General features: G+C 59.1%; 1 protein-coding gene across 4 annotated transcripts in view; it reads left to right on the plus strand.

The window, feature by feature from the left end:
* Positions 1 to 235: 235 nt before the first annotated feature.
* Positions 236 to 19,649, plus strand: part of LRRC4B (leucine rich repeat containing 4B) — a 38,674-nt gene continuing 19,260 nt past the window's right edge. Inside the window, exons 1-3 of one of the 4 annotated variants that reach the window (XM_057314579.1) lie at positions 237 to 547; positions 14,342 to 14,459; positions 16,657 to 16,988. In XM_057314579.1, coding sequence (XP_057170562.1) covers positions 16,692 to 16,988 — 297 coding nt within the window. In that variant the 5' untranslated portion in view covers positions 237 to 547; positions 14,342 to 14,459; positions 16,657 to 16,691. Of the gene's footprint in view, positions 548 to 9,296; positions 9,406 to 13,566; positions 13,987 to 14,341; positions 14,460 to 16,656; positions 16,989 to 19,649 lie in introns of those variants that run through there. The other 3 variants (XM_026488199.4, XM_057314580.1, XM_048223885.2) reach the window with 3 other exon arrangements.

The following is a 19,649-nucleotide window of genomic DNA, read 5'->3' on the forward strand; positions in this document are numbered from 1 at the left end:
CCCGCTCCCGGCGCCCTCCCTCCCCTCCCTCCCGCTCCCCCTCCATCATCAGTATTCCGCTCCCGTCTCCGCCGCTCTCGGCTGCTCGCGGTCGCTGCCGCACCGTCCGAGGCGGGGGCCGGGGCCGGGGCCGGGGCCTGGGGGGGTGGGGTGGGGGGAGAGCGGCGCCGGCGGCCCGAGGAGGGAGGAAGGAAGGAAGGAAGGCTGGAAGGAAGGAAGCAAGGAAAGAAAGAAGGAAAGAAAGGAAGGCAAGAAGGAAGGCAGGCGGCGGGCCGGCAGGCGAGGGCGCCGGGCCGGGCGGCAGGCGGGCGGGCGAGCGAGGAGGCAGAGCGGCCCCCCGAACCCCACCGCTGCCACTGCGGAAGCCCCCTCCCCAACCAGGAGCCGGGGAGGGGGGAGAAGTCAAGAGACCCAGGCCCGGCCGCAGCCCCGCCCCCCGCAACTCCCCGCAGCGGGCCTCGCACCCCAAATCCCTGTGCCTCATTGGGGGGGTCCTCCCCCCGCGGGCCGGGCATGCTGCCCCCCAGAAGGAGCCCCTTTCCTCGCTGTGAGTAGCCGCGGAGGGGCGCCGGGTGGGGGCGGGAGGCGGAACGGCGGAGGGTGGGTGGGGGGCATTCTCTTAATTAGGGGACCGTGGTCTAAGGCCTCCTCCGGGATGGGGGGGGGGTCGGAGGCAGAGGACAGTGGGCGGGGCCTGATGGAGAGCCGAAGCGGGTGGGGGAGGCAGCCGGGTGGGGGTTCTCCCGGCCAGCGAGTTCTGTGTTGGGGGGTCGCCGCTGCCTTGGGGACGGGCGGGGGGGTGGTGGTGTACGTCCGGCAGTCGCTACGCGTATCCAGCTGTGGGGCTGAAGATGTAGGCTTAGGGTGGGGGGGCTTGCCGGGTGTAGATGTGGGCCCCCCTTTCTGGGGTGGGAGCCCGAGTTCTTCCCCCACCATTGCCCCTCCCACCCTCCACACCGCTGCTGGTTGGGGTGGGGGGGCACGCCAGTGATGGGGAAGGGGGAGAGGCGGGCACGGGGTTTCCTTGGTGACCGCGCCTGGCAGGAGCGGTTGCCTTGGCAACCAGGGAGAACCGGGGAGTTTGGGAAGTGAGAATGGGAAAGACGGAGGGGGTGACTGGGGAGCGAGACTACCCCCTCCCCAATCTTCAGCCCTTCTCTCTCTGGGGTCCCCCAACCCGTGCGGGTGGGCAGCGAAACCCCTGTCCCTCCCTCTTCCCAAGACCCCCTTCCTTGACCCCATTCTGCTTTAGGGGCCTTCTATCCTTGGGCATGTGCCTCCACGGAACCACTACCTCCCTCCCTCCCACCGTCCTTAGTCCTCTCCTCTTGGGGACCTCCCCTCCCCCATTTGCTGGCTTTCCACTCTCACACCTGCTCTTCTAAGACCTTCTAACTGCACCTCACCTTCCTTTCAGGGTCCTCTCACTCCCATCTCTGACTCTCTCCCCCCAGATATCTCCTCCCTTGACCTCTCCAGGAGACTCCCACTTTAGCCCCTCTCTCCTCTAGCCCCACCCCCTACCCTGTTCTTCTCAAGAACCGTTGTCTTCTCCCCTCTCTGCTTAGGATCCTTGGGGGGGGGGGCGCTTCTCCCCAGCACTACCACCAGCCTCTCTCTCTCACATACCCATCTGTGTCTGGGATCGCCTTTTATGGCCTTTCCTCACTCGGAACCCCTGTCCCTGTCTCCCTGACTCCCCGTCCCGTGGAATCCCCCAACCCCAGACCCCCCCCCAGTCCTAGGGCCCTCCTCTCTGAAACCTCTCTTTCCTGATGCTTGCCTCCTTCCAACTCATCAGTCCGGGCGCCCGAGGCCCAGGCTCGTCGAGGGTTCCACCCAAGTTTGCAAGCCCCCACTTCCATGCGCTCCTCCCTTCTCTCCTGCCAGGCACCCAGCCAGTCTCTCTCCAGGGTCTGAATCATATGCCCAGGATGCCCCCTTGCCCACCCCCATCCCTTTCTTTCTGCCACTCCCATCTTGACCCTTCTCTCCCCACCCCCACCTCTGCTGCTCTTCGGGAGCACCCTCTTCTTCTCCCTACCCTGCTCCCTGCAGCCTCAGGCCCTGTTCTCCGAGACACTTTCTCAGGGTGGGGAATTCCCCTGGGGAGAGCCCAGCTGGGAAGGGGGAGGGGCAAGGGAGCCTCAGGGCTGCCCCACAGCCCCCTCCCCACCCATCTCCCCAGCTGGGAGCTGCAGTCGAGCCTCCGCAGCGCCCCATTGCTATGCGCCTCACATCCCTAGTCCCGGCCACGCAGCCGCCAGACAGGAACTCGGGCTCCAGCGGCAGCTGGGAGTAGCCGGAGTCGCTTCCCTCCTGGTCCAGGCAGCCGGCAGCATCCTCTCCCCCCTAAAAACTCCCCACTCCCCAGGACCATGGCCAGGATGGCCCCCTCCCTCTTCCTGTAGCATCTTCTGTCTCCTAGCTCCTTCTAACCTACCTCTTGCAGCCTCCTCTTCCCCTTCCCGCCTTCCTCCTGCTCTTCCCTGGGTCTCCTCTAATCCCGGCCACCCGATTGTCCACACGGGCACTCAGAAAGGAGGGGCAGAGAATGAAGCAGCAGAAAGGCATTGAGACAGACCCTCAGACAAGGCAGGGGAGGGTAGGAGCCTGAGAGATGGAGGCACAGCTGGAGTGAGAGAGGGGACCTGACTCCTCAACAGACAGACACACACACAATTAGGGTGCATCACCACAGAGCCAGACGTACACAGAGTTACTCACTTAATTTCTGAAAGAAAGCAAGAGTCACACAGGGGAACACACACCATCCACACACACAGGAGGGAGAGCAAGAGGGCTAGGCAGAGACGCAGGGAGCCACAGACTCAGGGAGGGTGCCTACCGACCCACGGTGCTGGCAAGAGGGAGCCAAGAGGGAGCCGGAGAACACTTCACCAGCAGAGGTGCAGGGGGGATTAGAGGCACAGTGTCGACTGTGAGGGACCTGAATCCGCCACGGGCAGAGGGTGGGAGCGTGTGAGAAAGACACAGAGGCATGTGTGGGTAGAGGTGCATGAGCATACACACACACACACACACACACACACACACACACACACACTGGCAGCCAGAGACCCAGTTACAAACACGGCTGCGGTACCCAGAGTCAGCCAGAGGCCAGGAGAAAGACCTGGAGTCATGTGCACATAGAGACACACACAGTCCTTCATACTCGGACACCCAGAGGGAGAGACAAAGACAGCACCTTACAGAGAAGCACGCTGGCCAGAGGCCCTCAAACAGGGTCCCCTCATGAACTCACATGCACAAAGAGATGAAAAGTGAGAGGTACCGGGGTGGCCTTGGAGCCCTGGGGATGCAGCCCCACGTGCTGCTAATGCGGTCCCAGAGCTGCACTTGCACACAAGTTCATCCCCCACCCCGCCCAACCCAGGGTGAGAGGCGTCCAGCCCCCCTAGACCCCCGCAGTTGCCCTTAATTCCACCCTGAGGCAGTTGAGAGAATGCTCCCCAGTCAAGTCCTAGGGGCTCCCAGGGGTCTCATCGCTGTCTGAGAGGACCGCAGAATTAAGACATCTGGTATCAGAGGGCCACTGACAATCTGGAAGGTTCGGGCAGAAGTGCTGGGAGGCGGAGCGGAAGCACTGAACTCTCACTCTCTCAGCTTCTTCCAGTGCCCTGGCTCCACGCTCCTGCCACGGTCCTCACCTCTATCCTCTCCTCCCCATGGCTGTGCTCACCTGATTTGCCTGCTGGGGTGGCAGCCTTCTCTCCACCATCCCACCCCATCTTTCACCTTCCCCACCTCTGGTGGGGCATCTGTCATAAGGTGTCATAGGAACCTTCTGTCTCTATCAAGCCCACCTCCCATTGTCTCTCCCCTGGGCTGGCCCTTCTCCCCCTGCAGCCCAGAGCCTTCCTGCCCCTGCCTAGCCAGCTACACCTTGAACTTATGCATCAGTCTTTCTTTCTCAGGGCCCATCTGCTGTGAAACCTGCCTCTGTTTCCAGTCTGGGTTCAGCACCGCCCTCTGCTCCTCTGTGTCACTCTCCCTCACCTCCACCAGCCCCTCCGTCCTCCCCGCCTCCTGCTGCTTCTTTCTCACATTCCTGAGCACTTACCCTGCTGTCCTACCGCCCTGAATATTCTTTACAACCCCAGTGCTTTCAAAGTATTTCGTGTGTTGTCAACTTAAAAAAAAAAAGCGATTTCACAGAAAAATCCATTCTCATCACAAGGAAAAAAATTGTAACTATGTGTGGTGATGAATGTTAAATAGACTTATTGTGGTGATCATTTCACAAATATCGAATCATTATGTTGTACACTTGAAACTCATGCAATGTGCTATGTCAGTTACATCACAAAACTTCCAGATTATCAGCTTCTTTTGAAAAATTCTCCTTCTGGGTTAGCCATGGGCCAGGCTCAGGTGCCTGCTGGCCACCACTCCCCACTCTCATCCATCTGTCTTACCTGCCTGGCTCCATAGGCAGCTGAGTTTTCAGTCCTGGCTGGTTCCTCTCCTCGTGGCTCTTTTTTTTGCCCTGTCACTCTCTCCATGCTGCTTCTTTGGATTTCTTTCCAGAATCTGAGCCCTTTAGCCAGGAGCTTTGTCTGCCTGCCCCTCTTGCCCCATCCTCCTCCCTGGCAGTTTTGCCCTAGCTCTGAGGCCCCCTGGAACTGGGTCCTGCTTCAGCTAACCTGCCCCCTGCTGTGCCAAAGTAGGAACTCACAAGACCACCAGGGTGCGGGGTACACACAAGCTCTCCATGGCCAGGGTCAGCTTCGAAACTGCTGGCCCCTCGCAGTGTTCTAGACTCAGTGTTGCGTGAAGCCACGCTGCAGCCCATCCTGGGCTGGCAGACAGCCAGGGTCGTGGGCCACAGACCTTGCCCTTGTCCCCTAGTGTGGGATTGCCGCCCAGGCAGGGGTAGGTTTCCCTGTGTGCTTGGGGACAGGTGCACATTTGGAAGTTCATCTGGTCCAAGTGTAGGTCTTAGAGGATGGGGCGTAGTGATGGGCCTGGGGCTCTGTCCTTGGAGGGGCTTCATTAGGTCCTACCTCCAGGTCGGGGTGCAGGTGGCATTCCAATGCTCAGACCCAGCATTGATTCCTCCACTATCACCGTTTCAGGCTGTAAGGAGCATATTTTTCTTTCCTCTCTGTTAGTGTGCAGGAAACCTCCACGCCTCTGAGTTTAGGACCCCTCCATCTTCACTGAGCAGAAGCTCCTTTCCCTTCCCTTCCAGGTCCCTGAGAGTAGGGTGGCTCTGCCAGACAGGGGAGTGGAGAAGAGTAAGAACAGTGGCAAAATGCCCCCTTGTTGCCTGGAAACCTACACATGCAACCGTTGTCATGGCAGGTGGAGGCGGAGGGGCTGCATTGGAGGCCTGGGAGATGGGCTGGTAAGGGACCCTGCAGTTGGGGGTCAGAGAGGAGTCCATACCAGGGGACCATTGGGTCCCCAAGAGGGCTGCCAAGAGTTAGAATGCTGAGTCCAGTCGGGAAGCGTGTATATGACCCAGAAGGGGAGGACAGAGGGAGTGAGGCGGAGCTGGGCCAGCAGCCCAGACCACTCCCTTCCTGTCTCAGCTGTGACCCCTGGAAGCCCCCAGCCCACTCTACTGCCTAGGGAGTTGAGCTTAGGCCTTGGAGCTCTTGTTCAAATGCTGAGACAAAGGTCAGAGAGTAGTGCCAGCCCTAGCTCTCCCGGGGGAAAATCCCAGGCAGTAAATGCTGAAATTTGCCTTCCTCTTGCCCAGAACCCTCAAACACAGGGCCCAAGATAATAAAAGCTAACATCCATCGAGAGCTTATCACAAGCCAGGCTCTGTGCTAGCATTCTGTGCTGATCTGTTCCATCTCCTCATGGTAGACCTCCAAGGGAAGCACAGTCATCATCCCCAGTTAGACATACAGGGAAACTGAGGCTCAAAGAGATGAGGCCCCTTGCCCAACGTCAACAGCCAGAAGTGGCTCAGCTGGGACTGCAAACCCAGGCATGGGCCACCCTGCGGATTGCTTCCCCCAGCTGAGACCCAGAGAGTGGACCGTGTGTGTCCATCGGGCCCTCCAAGCAGAAATTAGGATGCTAATAATAACAATAATCAGATTGTTAATAGCAGTAGACTCATAGAAGGTTAGACTTTAAAAGAGACATTAGGGGTCCTATAACTTAGGGGCCCCCTGCCCCTCAGTCTTGTTTATTTATGCCCTTGTTATGCCCCCAGGGGAAAGGACCTACCCACCCCGATTCTCACAGGGGGCTTTCCTCACTGGGTGTGGGGTGTCCGATCCATGTCTAGCTGGTGGGGGAGGGACAGAGATTCCTCAGACGATTCAATGGGCCCCCCCACTCCCTGATAAATGATCCAGCCAGAAATGCTGGATCTGCCTATGGGAAGGGGGGAGACTGAGTCACAGAATGAGGAAGAGATTTGTTCTTCTGACCCAGTGAGAATAAATAACTTTTAATATCACTGCCATTTAAGTGCCCAGCACTGGACATGTCACCATGAGTTCCCACCAAGCTGGGTGTCATTATCTTCACAGACAGAGCCTGGCGGGGACAGGAGGCGGGGGGAACCACAGTGAGCAAGCGGCGAGTCAGAGTCTGAACCCGAGTTTCCAGGACACCAGCGCTCTTTCCAGCTCTCCATCATCTTAGAGTGATGGTGTGATGGCACGGAGGAGGCGGGGGATGTCCACAGTTAGAGAATGATTTCAGTGAGAGCTTTCTGTGTGCCAGGCACCACGCCCAACCCACCAGGGATATCAGACCACTGAGTCTCCACCACCCCTGCAGGTGGATTAGCTATTTCCCCATCTCACAGATGAGCGAACTGAGCCCCCAGGAAGTGACATCCCTTTCCCAGGCTACATGGCTGGTAATTGTGGCAGTGGAGGTTGTAACCAGGGTCTAGCCCGCCCTTGAGCACAGTCATCCTCAGAGCAGTGGGGAGGAGGAGAGTTCGTGATTCATCCTGAAATGGAGCGCAGGGTGCTCCAGGACCAGTAGCCCCTGGAAGGGAGGCCCCTCAGTCTCACCCTGACAGCCTCCCCTCACCCCCGTCAGAATTTGCACTTCAACAAAATCCCAGGTGATCTGGATCCTTGCGGGTGTCCGAGAGACACTGCTCCAGTTCAAGTGGTTTTCAGCTTTTCATTACTTTCAGTAGTACACCTCCCCCCCTCAACTTTTACAAGTTAGTTATGCACAGCCTGAGATAGAAGACAAATTGCAAAATTGCCCTTCCAGGGGACAACAAGGGGAGAAGGAACCAGGGAGGCCAGTCAAGCTGGCTGGCACCGCATCCCTCCCGCCTGCAAACTCACCTCACATACTCCTGCTGAAGCCCTGGCGGTGACCTCTCTTTTGAAAAGCTCCCATACCGGGCCAGGCCCTAGCTCTCCCGCAAGTAGATTCAATTCAGCAATGTCACACAGCCCCCACATCCCAGAGCCACACAGAATCACAGAGTGTACACAGAATATAGGGGCCCGGAGGTCAAGCTTCCAACTTGGAGCCTGCCGGGTCTGCGTGCTCATGGGTACAGCAAGGATGTCACCAGGCCTCAGTATGCCCATCCGTAAAGTGGAGGTGCTGTAGTTCCTTTCCTAGAGGCCTCAGATGACAGCGCATCTTACCCTCAGTAACGTTCATTTCTCCAGGGTTCATCTCCGTGGCTCCTGGAGAGTCCTGTAAGAGCCCTGTGAGGTCACTAGGCAGGGCATTGGAGCAGAAGGAGCACAAGCTTTGGGGACTCAGGCAGGATGGGGGTCCAGCCGGACACACTGGGACAGCCACACCAGCAGTTAGAACCACGCTGTCCAACACGGTAACCACTGCAGACACAGCCACGTGTGGCCATTGACATTTAGATTAATTTAAATTAAATTAACTCAATTCCTCAGCCACTCACCACTCAGCAAGTGATCACTAGCCACACATGCTCATGGCGACCATATTGGCCGGTGCAGAAAGAGCATTTTCATAGTCGCAGAGAGCGCCACTGGACAGCAACGCATTAGATCCTGGAACAGTTCTATCCCGGCTGGTAGACAACTGCTGCCGTCAGGCCTTCCCGCATCCCCTAGCCCCTCGCCCTCCCAGCCCTTTGTCATGTGGTATCTTATTAATTCCCATTTCTCAGAGGAAGAAATGGAGTGACAGCAAGGCTCCTAGTAGAAAACTGGCAGCCACACAGGGCTGGAGCTACTTACCAGCCAGGCCTTGTGTCCTAGCTTATCCTTGCCTGTCACTTGCAAAGTGCCAGACCCTGTCCTGGGCCCCCTTGCCGAAGCCTCAAGCAGCCCCTCAGCCCCCAAGTGTCCCTGACGGCCTGGGTTACAGAGGAGGAAACAGGAGCAGAGAGATGGAGGGGCTGGCCCACGACCTCACAGCCAGGGACTGACCAGGACCCTCCACCACTGCTTCCGGAACATCTGGGAACATCTGGGCTGCCGGAGTAAGCAGGCTTGCCACCTACCAGCAAAGCTTGGAATTGTGGGTTCTGTGTCCGGGGACCTATCCGTTCTCTTCCCCCACCCCCAGCCTCCTCTCCCACCCTCTCTCCTCTCCTGGCTTTTAGAATCTGACCCCAGATCTCTAAGGAGAACTTGGCTCCTCCTTCTGCCTCACCTCCTACATCTCCTCCAAGTTCTGCCTCTTTTGCCATTTTGCTATATCTTTTCATTGTCTCCCTCTTCTCCATTCCCAAAGCCCCAGCCATGGCCTCAGCCTCTTCCCCTGGACCCTTAGCCCAGCTCCTCCCCAGCCTTCAGCCTCCCCCCAGTTCGCTCAGAGGAGTGTTTCCAAGACAGAGCAGACCCTGCCCCTCCCCTGCCTCTACACCAGCCCCCCCAGGATCCCTGCCTCTCAGCCTACTGTGGAGGTAGGACGTCTTTGTGACTGAACTGGACTCCGTGTGGCTCCCTGATTCCCACCTGCCTCTCTGGCCCCCAGGCCTTTGCACCCTGGGGGGGTTCTTTGGTCCCTAGCACACCTCCTGCTCATCCTTCAGGTTCAGCTTTGACATCACCTCCTCCAGACTCCCCTCCACTGGCCAGGGGCGGTGCTTCTCCTAGACGTTCCGGGGACCCTACCCTGTGCTCACCATCTCACTGAGCCTTTGTCCAACTCCCCTCTGGACCACTAACTCCCTACAGAGGAGCACAGGTCTCATTGGCCCCACCTACCCAGTGCCGGCAGGGGACCTGGCGGTAGGGGGCGCTCGCGCACTCGTTCTTCTTTCTGCACGTGTCCACTGAGGCCTTGTGGGGTCCTAGGCACTGGGGACACAACAGTGAACAAGCCGGACAAACTCCCTGCCTGGAGAGCTCACCTTCTGGCGGAAGACAGACAATAAACAGAACAAATCGCTCTGTAGGGTATCTTCTGACCATTCGAGGGCTGGAAAGCAAAGGAAGTGTAAATGTAAGCGGTGGGGGCGGGGCAAACCCTCTCAAGGGCCGTGGAGCAGAGACTCTCAGGGAGGCAGCCACGTAGATGAGTGAACAGTAGGGCCAGACCTCTGAGGTCGGGATGTACCTGGGGTGGAGGAACTTTCTGAGGCCAGTGTGGCTGGAGCTGGGAAAGGGTGGGAGGTGAAGGCCATTCAGTAAATATTTGTGAAAATGAGCGTATGAAAGGCAGTGGCTCGGGGCGCCTGGGTGGCTCAGTTGTTAAGCTTCTGCCTTCGGCTCAGGGCGTGATCCCAAGGTCCTGGGATCGAGTTCGAGTTCGGTTGGGCTCCCTGCTCTGCTGGGAGCCTGCTTCTTCTTCTCCCACTCCCCCTGCCTGTGTTCCCTCTCTCTCTGGTTCGCTCTCTCTGTGTCAAATAAACAAATAAAATCTAAAAAAAAAAAAGAAAGAAGAAAGAAAGAAAGAAAGAAAGAAAGAAAGAAAGAAAGAAAGAAAGAAAGAAAGAAAGAAAGGCAGTGGCTCAGTGTATGGAGTTGGGACAACCGGAGAGGACGACCGCGCCACCCCCCCCCCCCCCCAAGCAAGTCATCCCCCTGCCAAGACTCTTCTGCTGGACAGTGATCAGCAGTGGTGGCCGGGGCAAATCAAGAGCTGAGCCTCCGACCTGTTTCCTCAGCATCAGCTCCGAGGAGCCTGGGCAGCCCTTTTCCCAGGGTTCCCCCATCTCAAAAGTTAGGGGACTGTCATTTCTCCAGGCTTTGGGGCTGCTTTCATTTGAAAAGTATTCAGGACAGGGACTGGCTCAGAGGGACACATGTGTGAAGTTGTTTCATCCATCCCTGAAGCCTGCTCTTCCCGTACCCTCCCCCCACCAACTTAACAGCTCCCAGCCTTGCGCACATGACAGGCGTCCAGAGAGAGAAGTGTTCAGCTCTCTCTGGCTTTGATGTCTCTCCACCCTCCAGGCTCCAGGCTCCACTTCCGCCCCAGTCCCTCACAGTCGGGAAGTTCTTCTTTAGATCTAACCTCCATCCCTCTTGCTGCGATGGCAGTCAATTTCCTATCTTTTCTCTCACCTTCTGAACTTCCCCCAGAAAAATGAGTATGCCTGACAGGAATGTTCCCTGCCTCCCTTTCTCCTCACCCCACCTCCCCTGGGCCCCCGAGTTTCCGATCTGCCATCTGCCTGAATCCTCTCAGGCACAGTGCCCGAGATCTCTCAGAGCTCGGGCTGGGGAGGATGGAGAAGCTGGGGAGGCCTCGGCTGCATACCTTCCCCTGGTCCTCAGTTCCCTCTCAGGCTTTCTGTGCTCTCCTGCCCTTCTTACAGACTCTCATGGACTCTCGCGCTCTCCTGCCCCCTCATGTGCACAGTCACGGTCGTGTGTGGTGTGTCGGTCTCCAGCCTCTGTCTTTGTTCCTCCGTCTTGCTATGTCTCTGCCTCTTTCTGCCTTGCACACCTCTTCTCTCTTTGGGGCTTCTTGCATGTCAGGCTCTACTTCATTCCTTGCACCAGGTAGGGGCGGAGAGCAGGCAAGAGGCCTCTCCCAGGGCATTGGAGGTGAGAGGGGTTCTGGGCCTTGGCTTCCAGTCCCAGCTATCCCACGTACAGGCTGTGTGACCACCAAGCAGTGTCTTCAGCCCTCTGGATCTGCTTCTCCCTCTGTTAACTGGACACGAGAACAGGCCATGGGGAGAAGCCAGTGGCTGGAGGGGTGGGCTGTGCTCAGCATGGCACTGGGCACAGAGTGGGTGCTCAGTGAACACCTCGCATCACTACTAGGGACGCAAGGTGGCAAGCAGGGGAATCACCGACAGCAGGTCACGTGACCTCTACTAGCAGCGTCCGTTGTCACACCCTGTGCAGTGAGGATGAGGCAAGGCTGGCAGGAGGGTGGCCATTGTTCAACATGGCCCCCAAGAGACTTCCGTGGACATTATGGTTGCTGTCCTGACAAGCTTGGGGGTCTCTGGGGCCTTTCTGCTCTGGTGAGGCTGACCAGGGAGGGGCCACTTCCTCGCTGTGCGTAGCCCTGGACAAGTGACTTTGCCTCTGTGCCTCAGCTTTCCTATCTGTGAAATGGGGGTAATAGCAGCCTCTCTCAGAGGGCTGAGGGGAGAACTACAGTTATTGCAAGTACAACACCTAGAATGGCGTCCAGGCAATGCCAGGAACGTGGTGGACATTACCAATAATGATGGTGGTATTATTCAAGGAGTTGGTAGCACTCAGACGTGTACTCCACGCTCAGAAGAGGAAGGGTTAGCCAGCAGCTGCCATCGGTGTTGGAGGGATGGATCTGGGGACAGCTGGGGACAGATATCTCCTTGGCACACAGCAATATTCAGGAGTGTAGCTCACACAGGTGGTGTCCTGGGTGCAGCTCTCCTCAGGGCATGATGTTTAGTGCGATGCAGGAGCTGCTCTGGGGACCTGCTCTTTGGGACTCTAGCGTATGGTATCGGGGACCTGGCCATCCAGGTAGCACCATGGCGTGGGCACGGGCGTCAAGCTGAAGGCAGTTGTGCTTGTGGCATATGGATGTGCTGCTTCTGCCGGGCAGGCCTCCTGGGTTGGGAGGGGACCTCGGGATCAGGGACATCTGAGGTATGAGCTTGAGACATGCAGCTGTTGGAGTGTGTCCTGGGCTGGCTGCGCAGAGCGAGGGATGTGGGTGGGTGAGTGCGTCTCTGAGTGACTGTATGAGGGAACGTGGTTCGTCTGTGGGGAATATAGACGAACAACAACGGTAACTTACTCGTTCATTCCTTCGCCCAATGTTTACTGAGCACCTACCATGTGCCAGGCACCACCATAGATGCTGGCAGCCAAACTGCACAAGACAGATGCAATGCCTGCCCTTGGGGGGCTTACCCTCAAGTGTGGGCTTGTAAGAGGCCAGATGGTGACAAATGTTATATAGAAAAGTAAAGGAGAGAAGGTTCTGGAGAGGGGCAGGGTGCGGTGTGATCTGAGGCGGCCAGGATGGCCTCACTGAGAAGATAACATCTGAGCAGAGACCTGAGAGAAGGCAGATACACACTGGGGACCCTCTGGCAACCAGACAGAGGAAAGAGCAAGAGCAAAGGCCCTGAGGCAGAAGTGTGTGCAGCCTGTTCTGGAAACCGTGAAGAGGCCAGTGTGGCCTGAGGTCAGTGAGTGAGTAGGGGAGGAGGCAAGGGCTGAAGTCAGAGAAGTAGCCCAGCCTGGGGAGACACGGCCTGTAAACCAAGGTGACATCCTTTGCCCTCGCACCTCATGAGACTGGTCCGGCTGAGAGGCTGTGGAGCAGGAGAGGGGCAGGGTCTGGCTCGATGTTGACAGGACCCCTCTGGCTGCCAGTGGGAACAGACTGGGAGGGAGGATAGGGGAGGACGGAAGTGGGAGACCAGTGAGGAAGGACTCTGATCTCGGGGTGGGGGGGGTGATGAAAAGTGGTCAGATCTGCACGGGTTACTGAGCATTTAGCTAGTTGGCCCCCAACAGCCCTAGGAGGCCAGTGCTCTCACCACCCCTGCCTCACAGCATCTTCTGCAGCTCAGAACAATGAAGTCACTGGCCTGAGGTCACAAAGCCAGGAAATAGCAGATCCAGGATTCAAACCCAGCCCTGCTGCCACTTGACCCGTGTGCTCTACTATAGCTCTTTGTCTCCTGGGGCCTGTGGATGTCCAGGTTTTGGGTGTGGAGGTAGCATTTGTCAGCATCTACACCTGTGCCTGCACGTAGTAGGGACTCAGAAAGTATCTGTGGGCTGGATGGGCGGATGCATGCATCCAAAAAATGGACGCGCTGCCCTGCCCATTTTGCGGACGTGTATGGGGAGGCGGCTCTCCGGATCTGGCTGAGGTCCCGGGGAGAGGGCTGCATCTGGGGCTGGGTTTCTTTGTGGCATGAATGGGGGCTGGCCCTTGGCTGAGAACTGGGTGACGATGTTGTTGGCCCAGGTTCGCTGGTATATCAGCCGTGGGGGGAGGAGTAAAGGGCTGTGTGGTGTGGTGAGGGGCTTTGGGGAGCTCCTGGGGTCCTGGAGGTGGTTCCTGTGGGGAGACTGTGCTAGGCTGTCTGCCCTTGGGCTGGGGGACAGGTGCAGGAGGGGTGGTTGTGGCCAGCGGTGGGGGGTGGGGTCAGTGGTGGCCCAGCCTGGTTATGCAGCCGAGTCTGTGCCACGAGGCCCGGGCTTGGCACAGCCCACAACCCCCTCCCAGGGCAGCCCAGCCGTCAACCTTCCTCCCCCGCTTCCCCGACCTTCCCCTGCCGCCCAGAACCAATGGGTTAATTAGATAACGGAGCCTTTGATTAGCGGGGGAGGGGGAGGCCTCCCGGTGCAGGGAAGGGGGGCCGAGGAGGAGGGAGGAGAGGCGCCCTCCCCGTTCAGAAGGAGAGAAAGAAGGAGGGAGGAGGTGGGGAGGGAGGGAGCTGAGGCACAGCTTGGCTCTGCACTGCCGTGTGACTAGAAATTGTAATCGCGGAGAAAGAGAGACCGACAGAGCCTGGCCAAGCGAGAGACCAAGACAGACGGACAGACAGACAGAGAATCTGGCCAAGACGGGCTCTCCAACCTACGAGAGGGTGATGGGGACAGAGCCAGAGTGAGGAGGAGATGGAGGAGAAGGAGAGAGGGGGCCCGGTCGTCCCGAGGGAGGCGAGACAGAGAGGGGGAGCCTGAAGAGGGGGCTGGGGCCCAGGAGGTGGACAGGGACAAGGCCAGGGGACCAGCAGAGAGGAGAAGGGGGCAGGGGGTAGTGGGGGGGAGAAAAGAGGCTGGCGGTGGGGGGAGAGTGGAGGTAGAGGTGGCGGTAGGGGTAGGAGACAGGAGGAAGCCAGCAGGGAGGGGAGGGAGAGACCACTGCAGTGGCCTAGACGGGCCTCCCCGGGGTGGGAAGGGCGACCGGTGAGGAGGGGGGGGCGCGGGGAGACCCAAGAAGCCCCTGCGCCCCCCCCCAGCGCAACCTCGAAGGAAGCCCTGGAGAACTGGGGAGGCAGAGCCCCCCACCGGCTGGAGGCATGTGGAGGGGGGGGCCTGGGGCCCAGGGAGAGGCCCAGCGGAAGCGGAGCCACCGGGGTGAGTGTCCCTCACTATGGTTGGGGGGGGACAAGGACGGAGATGGCTGAGGGCAAGGAGGGAAGGGGCGGGAGGCCCAGCCGCTGCAGAAGCTGTGATGGGGGGGAGGGATGCGGGCTGGCTGCAGGAGAGATGGGGACAGATGCGGAGGTAGAGACGCGGCAGCGGGCCTGGGCCTGGGGTGGCTGCTGCGGACATCCTGGCCTGTGGGTTCTCCAGATGCAATTTTGGGCCCCACTGGGCAGCCCCGGCCCCTGGGCTTGAAGGGTGTGGGCTGGGTCATCACCTGTCTTAGCGGGTGGGAACAGGGAATGGCGGGTGCAGGACCAGGACCAGCATAGACCCCCCCCCATCACACTTGAGAAGCGGAGACCCCACTGCGCTCACACGACTCGCTAACAGAGGTACACACAGCCCCTAGGCCCCCCAGGTAGAAAAATGAGTCCAGGATACAGACTCAAACCAACACCTCCCCCCTCTCGGTCTCTCTCAATCTCTCTGTCTCTCTCGGTCTCTCTGTCTCTCTCGATCTCTGTGTCTCTCTCGGTCTCTTGGTCTCTGTCCCGCTCTGGCTCTCACACATGCATTCAGGCACACAGACTATCCACATGCATTTTTATCTGAGTTAAAATGATCTTGAAAACTGCAGAAGGAGGAAGTGAATGTGTGTGTGTGCGCGTGCGTGTGTGTCTGCGTGTGTCTGTGCACGTGCGCGCGCTCACACGCACGCGCACATGCACGCTCATGGTGCCGGGGGTGGCCCCGTGTCCATGGGTCTGAGAGTCTGCTGTCTGAGGGTGTGCCCCGTCACCACTTCCCTCTCCCCCTCACCAGTGGGGAGCTTGGGTCGGTGCTGGAGCGGAGCTTGCTGATGTGGGTGCTCTTGTGTGTGTACTCAAGACGCTGCGTGGAAGGGAGGGTGAACCCAGGGCCACAATCCCCCTCTGCCACCCACCGGCCAGCGCCACCGTGCTGGGACGAGCTGCTCCCCCTCCTAGCACCTCAGTGTCCTCATCTATGGATTGGGCGTCCTAACAGCTTCCTCCTCCGGTTTCTGTGAGGCTTAAATGAGAACACCATGTGTGCAGAGTCTGGGGCGTAGAGAGGGCTCCCCTGAATGCTGAAGCTATTATTATTGTAGTTCCTAACGTTGTTATTATGATCAGCCCATCCCCTTCCGCCTGGGCCTGGCCCCACTCGCCCACTGCCCACCCAGAGCCCCTCCTCCAACCCCTTCCCGCCAACTGTCCCAGCATCCACCCACCCACCCCACCCCAGAGGCTACCGGCTGCCCTTGCCTTGAGCACCTGCAACCTCAGGGCCAACGGGGGTCAGGGTCGGGACATGGGGGTGCGGCCCTCCCGGGACCCCCTTGGCCACCTCCTCCCCCTTTGTCTTCTCCACTCTGCTTCCTCCCTCCTGCCCCGCTGCCTCCCATCCTCTCCTACCCACACTTCACCTCCACAGTTGCCTTGTCTGGCACCTCACCTTCTTCAAGTTCCTCCTTTGAGTCTAACTCAACTCTCTGTGGCTGCTGCGAGGCCCACGGCCTGGACGGGTGACGGGAGTCTGACAAGCAGCCTGCGGCTGGGCCCGTGTGGAGGGTGGTGGTGCTGGGAAACTTGGCTCTTGGCAAACACTCCTGGGTGGGAGTAGGATGAGGGGACAGGAGGTCCTGCAGGCGGTGAGAATACTTGAATGGGACCTGTGAGGGAAGCCAGACTCCAGACCCCCTCCCCCGACTTCTGGACCTGGCACGTCACCCTCTCTCTGTCCCTTCATCTGTTTGTCTCTCTCCCTCCATCTCTACCTCTTTATCTACCTTTGTGAAACCGTGCAGAGAACTAAGTTTTGAATCGGACTGACTTCTCCATTACTGGCAAAGTGCCTTGGGCAGCCTTTCTCTCCCCACCCCACCCCTGCCTCAGTTGTCAGTTCTGCGAAATGGGTATAATCTTCCGGTCAGGAATGACTTGAGGCAGTGCAGGGAGGGCAGGGCTAGCCCTAGTCTCTGCCGCCCTCAGCAGGTGGGTCAGCCCTCCAGGGGGCTGGGGGAGCTGGGCCCTTTGGGTCCTGAGCGGAGCGGGGAGGTGATGGTGGCAGCGGTGGCAGAGAGCCGCCTGGGGGTTGGGAAGCAGGCGGGCCACACGGGGTCCCTGTCCCTCACTAAGCCTCTCCCTCTCTCTCCCCCCTACAGCCCCCCGGCGCCCACGCGGAGCATGAACATTGAGGATGGCGTGCGCCCGCAGCTCCCCGTGCCCCCCACTGCCGCCCGGTAGGATGTCCTGGCCCCATGGGGCCCTGCTCTTCCTCTGGCTCTTCTCCCCACCCCTGGGGGCCGGCGGGGGCGGCGTGGCCATGACATTGGCGGCCGGAGGGGGCTCCCCGCCGGCCACCTCCTGCCCTGCGGCCTGCTCCTGCAGCAACCAGGCCAGCCGGGTGATCTGCACGCGGAGAGAGCTGGCTGAGGTCCCAGCCAGCATCCCTGTCAACACGCGGTACCTGAACCTGCAGGAGAACGGCATCCAGGTGAGCTGGGCCAGCAGCCAGTGAGGGGCGGGGGGGACAGGAACACAGGTGGTGGCCGGTTCCTCCTGCTTGAGCTGGCGAAGGCCTCCTGGTGTCCCCTTGGCACTTACGAGATACTCTTTGCATCCTATTAACTCGAGCTCAGCCTGTCTGGGTTTCTCGCGCGAGGTTCCCTGTCCTTGTGAAAGCGTGCTGGGGCTCAGGGGCAGGACCACCTGCCTGCCTCCCACAGCACAGGACAGGCGAGCCCTTGGCCTGGCCGCGGAGTCACGGGTGTGCAGAGCGACCCTTGCGTGAGGCCTCTGTGCCGTTGGTACCGCTCCACCTGCAGCATGGCCTTGGGCTCGTGAGGGCGTGACTCTGCGCCTCAGTTTCTTCATCTGAAAAATGGGGATGACGGAGGCCCTGCCCCAAGGGGCTGGGGGAGGACTGGTTGGTTTATACTCATCAAGGACTTAGAATCTTCTGCGCCTGGTGAGCACTCCTGTGCTGTGGAGTGTGGAGCTCGTGTGCCCATTTCCCAGAGGTGCTGTGACATTTGGAGAGCACAGGCTGGTGCTTTGACGGGGCGCTTGCCGTCCGATTCATTGTGACCGTGCCCGAGGTGGGGTATAAACGATGCTTTGAGGGCAGAGCTGTGCATTCTTAAAGCAGGGTCTCTCCTCTACTCTATTGGCATCTGGGGCCTGGTGGGCTCTGGTTGTGGGGACCGTGCTATGTGCTGTAGGGTGTTGAGCAGCGTCCCCGGCCACTAGATGCCAGCAGCACCCCCTACACACACACTTCCCCAGAGATCTCCAGATGTTGCCAGGTATTCGGGGAGGGGGGATTGCCCTAGCTGAGAATGACCGTTTTAAAGACATGTGGTCAGTACCCCACACCATGAAAGCCTCTCCCGACCCTGGCCCATAAAGGAGAGAAGAAGGCTCCTCTGTGGTGTCCCAGGCCCCTGAGAGCTAACATTCCCCTCCCCCATGGCACACCCTGGTCTGTCCCTGGGAAGGGAAGGGGTCGGTGTCCCCCATCTCACTGTCCTGGAGAGCCTGGGGATGGGGCTCCCCTCTGCAGAAGAGAGGGATCTTTTAGGGGTGCAGTGCCAAGGGGGCTGCCAGCATCAAGAAGGCTGTCCTGGGTGGCCACAGGGCAAGGCCCAGTGTAGCCAGAATTGGGGTCCAGAAACAGAAGGTGCCTTGTGCCATTGCCTCATCCCTGCTCCTGCAGGATGTGTCCTCCAGCTCCAGGCCTGCCTCCTCAGCAGTGTCCCTTTCCTCCTGCTGTGCTTCGAGTCCCCCCTGCATTCTCTGGCTCTAGTCTCAGCTGACCTGCCCCTGACTTCTGGAGGGGGGCCGACACCCTCACTTTGTTCTCCCTGTACACGCCCTTGTTCCCTGGACTCTGTCCGTTTCCGTCCTTCGTTTACTCATGTAACGATCAACACGTGGGGCCAGCACCAGCTCAGTGCCAAGCCCTGTTTTCGGTCCTGAGCAGGACAGGCAGGGCCCTTCCTTGCTCCTGGGTGGCTTACCTTGAAGAAGGGAAGAAACAGTTAACAAATGGAATGGCACGTTTCTGGGAGGGGTGATGTTAGCACATCAGGAATACCTCTGTGATGAGGGGCTGCAGAGGCCACCCCACCAGCAACCCAAGGCCACGGCAGCGTCCCTTCAGTAGAACTGTGCTCTTCTGCGCTCTTCTCTTTGGGGAGCTCAGTGAACAATTCAGTCCAACAAACGTTTGCTGAGCACCCACCGAGGGCCCTGCACGAGGTTCCACCCACAGACTAGTCCTGGCAAACAGGGCGCCCCCCCTCCCAGCACCGCCAGCTCCTACCCCATGCCCAGTTCAGCCTCCCAGTGGCCGCCGAGGGGTGCTCACCTCTACCTAAAACCCTCTGCAGGTTCCTGGACCCTGGAATGAAGTCCAGGCTCTTTACTGCGATAACCAAGTCCTGTGCACTGGGCACGGCCTGCCAGTCTTATGGTTGACACTGGTTGCCCTCTCGGGGCTGAGAAGTTGCTCAGGACACCCCTCTGCCTGAATACGGCTCTCTTTGGCCCTTGGGTCCTGCAGACAAGCCTCCCTCCACTGCCTTCCAATCTGGGCCCACAGACTCCCCTCCAGACATCCATGCCCTTGCCCTTGACGCCTGTGTTTGTTAAACATCTCTTGGCTATCTTCTGGGTGGGGGGCAGTAGTCTAGGACCACCAGCCCTGCACCCCACCCCAGCTTGCATTCTAGGCATAGGTATGATAAGTAAGTAAATGGTGTGTGTTCAGGATGCTGAGGGCTGTGGGAAAAGGAAGCAGATGGGGGAACGGGATGGAGGGTGCTGGAGGAGGGGTGGCTGGCTGCAGCTTTAAAGATAGGAGGTCAGGGTGGCCTCATGGAGAAGGTGACTTTGAGCAGGAGATGAAGGTGGAGCCTTGTGGAAGGGCATTCCAGGCAGGGAGGACCGCAAGTGCAAAGGCCCTGGGGTAGGACTCTGCCTGGTGCATGGGAGGAACAGCGACAAGGCTGGTGTGACTGGAACAGAGTGATCCAGGGGTGTGGATGGGAGGTGAGGGCAAAGTGACAGATTCTGCGGGGCCTCGTGGTTATGGTGAGGACTTGGGCTCTTCTCTGAAGGAGGCGGGAGGCAGGGGAAACTCTGAGCAAACGGC

This window comes from Ursus arctos, unplaced genomic scaffold (assembly GCF_023065955.2).
Source record: "Ursus arctos isolate Adak ecotype North America unplaced genomic scaffold, UrsArc2.0 scaffold_19, whole genome shotgun sequence".
Lineage (NCBI taxonomy): Eukaryota > Metazoa > Chordata > Mammalia > Carnivora > Ursidae > Ursus > Ursus arctos.